Raw genomic sequence first — 6,759 nt, 5'->3', positions numbered from 1 at the left:
GCGGTGCTCGAGTCTCTCAAGTATCGGTGGCAATTCATGTGTTTGGTTACGCTGCATAGGTTTATCTTCCACCACCCTAGATACATCTCGCAATTTAGTTTCAGCGTTTCTAAAAGTGCTTGGCGGTCTAACAAAATCATTTTAGTATGATTTTACCTAAATACAAGTCGTTATCAAAGTCAATGGTCCTATTTAGAACTTCTGTACTTTGGAACTGTCTACCACCGAAGATGACCGCTACCGCTGCAGACTCCATGCAGGAATTTAAGAAGAGTTTACGTCTATATACACACGAGTATGCCCATAGAACCACTGGCATTCCTACACCTCAGCAGTAATTGCACATCACACTTTCCTTTGAAGTTTAACTTTTATTGTCCCATTCCATGTGTCTGGCTATTTATTCTACCCCCCTGTTATGCTACCTATTCAATATCGCACAAGTGGAGAACCCCTCAATAGGCTACCTGCCTCTGGGTCATCCCTCAAACTATTATTATACGCACGTCCGCGTTTACGTCAACAGTAAGTCCACGTATTCGCCTGTGCCAGAAGACAGGCAGAGTGGGCAGAGAGGAAAAAAATGTAAGACAGCAGGCGATAGGTGCTCAATGCACGGGATCTATTCGAAAGATCAAAAAATAGAAACAGACAACGGCGATAGGTTTGTAACTCATGGTCGATGGGAAGTGCTAAATGCACGGGATCTGTACAATGCCTCTGTCCCATCTGTTTAGTTACTGCGTACATCTTGGCACAGCTCGCGCCACGCAGGCCTGTCAGCGGCGATGGCCCGCAAGTGCTCCAGGTCTGCCAAGTTCCTCAGACTCCTCAGTCGAGTCCTGCTGATTCTAGGTCCGCGGATAGTGCGGACACGATGGTTGTCCGTGGCCGCCCTCGCCATACCTTGTCCCCACAGCTACAGGTGAAGTAACTCCGCATAGCGAGGGCGGCAGACGTGTCTTGAGGGAGTCTGAGGATATGCCCAAACAGGCCCCATCTGGATCGCCGCATGAGGGCACTGATCACTGCTGATGGGCTCTGCGTGGTATCTGCCGTACAGGGCTTTGTTTGGAATCACCTGCGGCCAGCGGATACCCAGGAGATTCCATCCCTCAAATAAAGATAATAATAATAATATTATTAACTGGTTTGAGGGAAAGAGACAAACGGCAAAAGTCTGAAGAAAAAAATTGACTGTCACCACCAGGACTCGAACCAGGGACCTTGGCTTGTAGCCAGCGACGCTCCAACCACTGAGCTATGGTGTAGTCGTCATCCCAGCAGAGGCCGTTCAACATTTTCCTCAGACTTATAATAATAATAATAATAATAAGGCCAAACTAAAGAAGGTGTGTGGTTCGACTAACATGGACATTTTTTTTACGGGCGGGCGGGCGGATTTTTTTTTTTTTAAATATATTTTTTAGTACATGTAAATACACTGTACTGCCTTTAGACACCCAGTACATCGGCATTATTACGCAGTGTTATGCCATACATGTTGTATAAAGGGATCACTGGCTAATACTTTGAAACATTGTGTAGCTCTGGAACGAGAAGAGAATAACTTCAAGCGGTGACTCTGACTGTCCAAATCATCAAGCAAATGAAGAACGATGCGAGTTGAAAGTAAGTTCGGGAACTACTTCGAAGTACAAATTGTACAATGTACCGGTACATGTATTGCTAGTTTGGTGTCGGCGTGCACGAATACATGGGCTTTTTCCATCGACGCTTCCTGTGCTTGCACACATGGAGCAGCAACTAACTTACCGGTACAGGTGAAATATCGTTCCCAATACACGAGGAAAGTGCAATCTCGTCTGTCCTTCATCCCAAAACAGAAGAAGGCCGTCCTTAATCTGGAACGAGGCAATCACTCTCAACCGGACGGTCACTTCAAAATAAGTCTCGCCAGTCTGCCGGTGGTCGTATCGAGTAGACTCTACTACCACTGCAGACTGTACCAGCACAAGGCAGCAGTCGTACCACTCACTGCACTGCACTGCAGTACAACTACAAGTCAAGTCCAAAAGGAGCCGCCTGCGTCCGCAGACTCACGCTGCACAGCACGTAGACGTGGACGTGTTCAGTCCACGTACGTCAGTCACACGACAGCCCGCCGAAAAAAAGTTACGGTCGGGGTGAAAAATGTACGGTCGGTCGGGTGAGTCGAACCACACACCTTCTTTAGTTTGGCCTGTAATTTTTCACTGGCTCTTTGAGGCTCTCCGTTATATGCGATAACGTCAAATCCGCCATATATAGGAGCCAGTTGCCCAAAGCGGGTACAGAAACCCCTTATATAGAAGAATTTGGGGTGGCAAACGTACTACTAGTAGATGACGTGTATCGCATAACCAGAAGGCTCTAAATGATGAGTAAATCTAATCACACGAGTATGGTCACTGTCAGCGCGCGGACATGCGGCTCGAGCGACAGCGCGGTATGCAAAGTCATATGCGATGATGTCATTCGCCCCTATATATAGCTTATTTCGATAGTGTTCCACACCCGCATGCGCGCAGCTCGTGACACCGGCTGCATGCATGCGCGCACGCGCACGAGGCACGTGACATGATTATTTATTTGGCCCTTGTGGCTTGATACGATGCCATAAAAGTCACCTGGAATGAGCGCTTTCCGTAATCATGCCATTTCATGGTTATCGAGTGTAGATTTTTGGTGGCCTGGTTCCTCCTGAGCTTTGAGCTCGCCTTCTTTTGTCCAGTTTAGTGTTTTGCGCGAGGTTAGTCAAGGTAGTAAGTCAGTCCTTGGCTTGGGCAGATCTCGCTTGGCCAACAGGTCAACCCCTACAACGGACCCCGTCGCCGTCAGCGCTGGAAGCTGACGTTTCACGGAGACTCCGCGAAAAAGCTAGTGGAGCGTCATCGACGAAAAGACCGTATCGTCGAATCGCCGGAATGGTGAGTGTATTGTTCGAAGCCATGGTTGCTTCTGAAGCTGGGAAAACAACTGTTTTGCCCTGAATCTTATGCCCTGCATGACCATCGCCTCTTCAAGTTGCACGCGACGGTTGCGGAATCTATCGATTCGTTTGCCACTTACCGTCGACAGCAGAATCGCCAGCTAAGCACGAGCTTCAACTAACGAATCTTGTACAAAATATCCTGTCCCCATCCAGCCGTTTCGTTTCGTTTGCGTTGCGCTGTTTCGCAAGCATTGCGGAGAGGTGATTGACAGGGAGCATCAACTAATATTAAAACTAAATTTCTGGAGAGGCTCTGCTATCATACTTTTAGGAAAAGCGTCAAAAAAGGCTCTCCCCGCAAATAACGATAACAATGATAATTTTACAAGTCTAATCTCCATAAGGCCACCCTTTGTTAATTCATTGTTTAACGTCCTTTTTTTCGCGAAAAGGTACGCGGGAGGGCGGAAAAAAAACAAAAGCCCATTCCAAAAACTGGAAATACATAATCCTACACAGTTGCGAGGGCATGATGCTCTGATCAGGCCCGAGGTCTGTGAGTGATCTTGCCCGAGGTCGCGACGCCCAAGGGGCGTAGCCCCGAGGGCGTCGCGACCGAGGGCAAGATCACTCACATGACCGAGGGCCTGATCAGAGCGGCATGCCCGACGCAACTGTGTAGGATTGCGCTTCAGACAAGGCAACCACCTCACAAACAACAAGGCCCAGTACAGTAGAGAGATTCAAACAGAAAGAAAGCCTTGACGGCAAATGAGTTGATGTCACATTGTGTGCAGTGACCATAACAAACAGCTATTTGTTTGGTCGGAACTTTCCAGTTTTGAGATGAAAGTATTCAAGTACAGTGAAGGCAGTAGTAACGTTAGTACCAGTAATATGACGGATTCGGAATAAACCCGTTCTTCGAGTTGATGATTGCCAGAGTAAGGTTCAAATGCGAGTGCTGAGAAGCTGCAGCCTTAGGGCAGGTACAAAATGTACTTGTGGAGGTCTGCTTCCCTTGTGTACGTTTCGCCGCGAGAAACAGGACCAGCTGCAAGGTCGGTTGGCGTTTCTGGTCTCCCTGCAGACGTTCAAGACAGTAGTGAGTATATAATCATTTTGGAGAAGGGAGACAAATTTTTAGTCCTCGTCGTCGGAGATGTTGCCCAAGGCAAGGACTTCGAAAAATGGTAAATGCGCATGTGCGGCGCGATGCTGTACGACTGCTGTTCTTGACCGGCTAAGCGGTCAAGATCGACTGATCTTGACTGCTTATTCTGGCCGCTCATTGGCCGTCTCCTGGCAACAAGCACGTGCCATGTCTGAAACCCCAATCAAACATTTTGACCAGTAAAGCATGTGATATAATTATACAATATTTCTGGGTCTACCGGCACTTGGCCACTTGCAGGCATAGAACAACACTCTTTGATGGTACATTCGAGCACATGCCTGATGAATCCAACAAAACAGGTACATAGCATGGAGTTAGCATGTCACGAATTCATTACATATGTACATCTGGATTTTACTAGGACACACACCGTACGATATTTAAAAGCCAACAAAAAAAGAAAAAGAACACAAGACAAAGGCATGCACGGGAGGCAAGATTATAAGTTTTTAAAAAGGTCATGATCGGCACACTGTGAAACTACACAATCATGTATTTACAACTTCGCATATTATTGGCACTACTACTTTCTTGTTTTTTTTCCAGTCTGAGGCAAAAAGGTACGCGGGCGCGGACGTTAAACAACGAAAAAGGAAAGGGTGGCCTAATAACGTAATCTCCGGGACCACGCAAAAATATGTTATATCGAGAGTTATGATTGTTACAGGTCCTCCCTCGTTAGTAGATAATCTCTGGGCCATCGAAAAAGTTATCTTATAACGAGACTTATCTTGTAGCAGGACTTGCAGCTAAAGGTGAAATAGGCACTACTTCGTACTTACCGGGGCTACCCTCGATACAACATAAATTATCGATGCTTCAACTTGTTATAAGATAATTGAAAATCTCCAAGTTACTCTAGCATAACTCTTCCTTGGATGCAAAGGACCGTCCATATTCACGAATACATAGACATAATACGTTTCCTCTTTCTGCTTTATCCTACGTGTTTTGGCCTTGGTCCTGCATGGTCAATATTATCTTATACTGAGGGTTTGGCACTCCAGGGACCTGGGCAAAGGGTCGTTATAACGGATGTTATGTACTAACGGATTATGTTGTAACCGGACCTGTAAACAGTTGTGTAGACGACGTTTCGCCAGAGAATTTCAGATTTCTATTTACTAACGGGGTTTATGTAGTACCGGACTCGTTATAATGAGGGAGGACCTATATGTAGAAAACCGTGTGTAAAATACAAGATGTACCTCAAAATGAAGGGTATTACTAGGCGGATTCAACCATGCAAACATATACACACTGTACCACCATCGACATCAGATGCAATCAATGCTGCAGTATATATGCACAATAGGACTAAACTGGCTAGCTACAGCTACAGCTTGATCGTACCGCGCACGTGAATCTACGCTATATCGAGAGTGCACACGTCGGGACCGCGCTGTAGCGTGCGTTTTGTTGAGGGTTACGTTATGTAGGACTAAACTGGCCTAAATTGGCTAGCCACAGCTACCGCTTGATCGTACTGCGTACGTGAATCTACGTTGTATCAAGAGTGCGCACATAGCGTGCGTTATGTCGAGGTTTACTTACACTGTAACATGATTTGTATGTTTGTGTTCTCTTTAAAATATAATAAAAAGTAGGATTACGTCGCGTGGAACAAAATTTGTATGGAAGTTATGCTGTTTCGGCGCGGGATTTGAGTTTTTTTAACGTACTAGTGAGGTTTACGTACGAGTGAGGTTTACGTACGAGTGAGAGTTGTTAAATTGAGATCAGGCCTGTCTATTGTCAAGTGGGATCATCTGGATGATCGCATCGTTATGCCTATAGCAAAGATATCGGTTGCTCCCAACATGCAGTATACTCGTCGCTGCCTACTTCAACGTCCAACAGTTGTGATTGTGTGAACGCGTAGATCTGCAATGGTTCATCATGGCACGGCGTGAGACGTATTGGAAATTCTTCCCTTCTGCCGTGTGATTTTCTTCTATGCGTGCCTAACCGTCTCTTGCAACGTATTGTGAAAGAGCCAAACAACCAAATGAGAGCGGTGCAGGCAGGGGTGGAAACAGGGGAGCGTGACGGATGATCACAGTAGGTGCTTGTACTGTAAGCAGAAATTTTTGGTGATGCTTTATTTTCGGTAACTTCGGTGCCGAAATTTTTGCCGAAAATAAAAGGCACCGAAAATGTCGGTATAGTACTAGTACACTGACCTGGAAAGCGGGTTCACCGAAAATTTCCCTCCACCGAACCGCCGATTTTGGAGAATACCAAAAATATTGCACCACCGAAAATTTCTGCTTTTACAGTACTCGTATCTGGCGGGTGTGTGACAGCAAGACTTGAGTACATAATCCCCAAGACTAGAGTGTCCAACTCCAGTCTATGCGGGGTCGGCGACGGAAGAACTTCACATCACATGACACTCGCCCACACATTGAGCTGCACTGTGTGCGTGCTGGATATAGGGCTGTGCGCAACCCTGTTTAGCGCTCGCGCGGTCAACTTATTGCTGGTCACTTTGCACTGTTCGCCAGTGCAATCTTTTGAACCATGTCACGTGGTGTTCACGCTACGACCATATGCTTGTGCACCCTCACAATTGCTCATGAGCATAGACACGCGCGCAAACGTGCGCATGCACACACACACACACACATGCATGCACACACACGCA

At 46.6% G+C, this 6,759-nt stretch overlaps 1 protein-coding gene across 1 annotated transcript in view; it reads left to right on the top strand.

The window, feature by feature from the left end:
* Window positions 1-2,695: 2,695 nt before the first annotated feature.
* Window positions 2,696-6,759, top strand: part of LOC135819848 (CUB and sushi domain-containing protein 3-like) — a 31,772-nt gene continuing 27,708 nt past the window's right edge. The window contains exon 1 of the mRNA XM_065333127.1: window positions 2,696-2,930. Within this exon, the coding sequence (XP_065189199.1) occupies window positions 2,928-2,930 (3 nt within the window). The 5' untranslated portion in view covers window positions 2,696-2,927. The remainder of the gene's footprint in view (window positions 2,931-6,759) is intronic.

This window comes from Sycon ciliatum, chromosome 6 (assembly GCF_964019385.1).
Source record: "Sycon ciliatum chromosome 6, ocSycCili1.1, whole genome shotgun sequence".
Lineage (NCBI taxonomy): Eukaryota > Metazoa > Porifera > Calcarea > Leucosolenida > Sycettidae > Sycon > Sycon ciliatum.
Note: the sequence above shows the minus strand (reverse complement) of the source record. Positions and strands in the feature narration are given on the sequence as shown.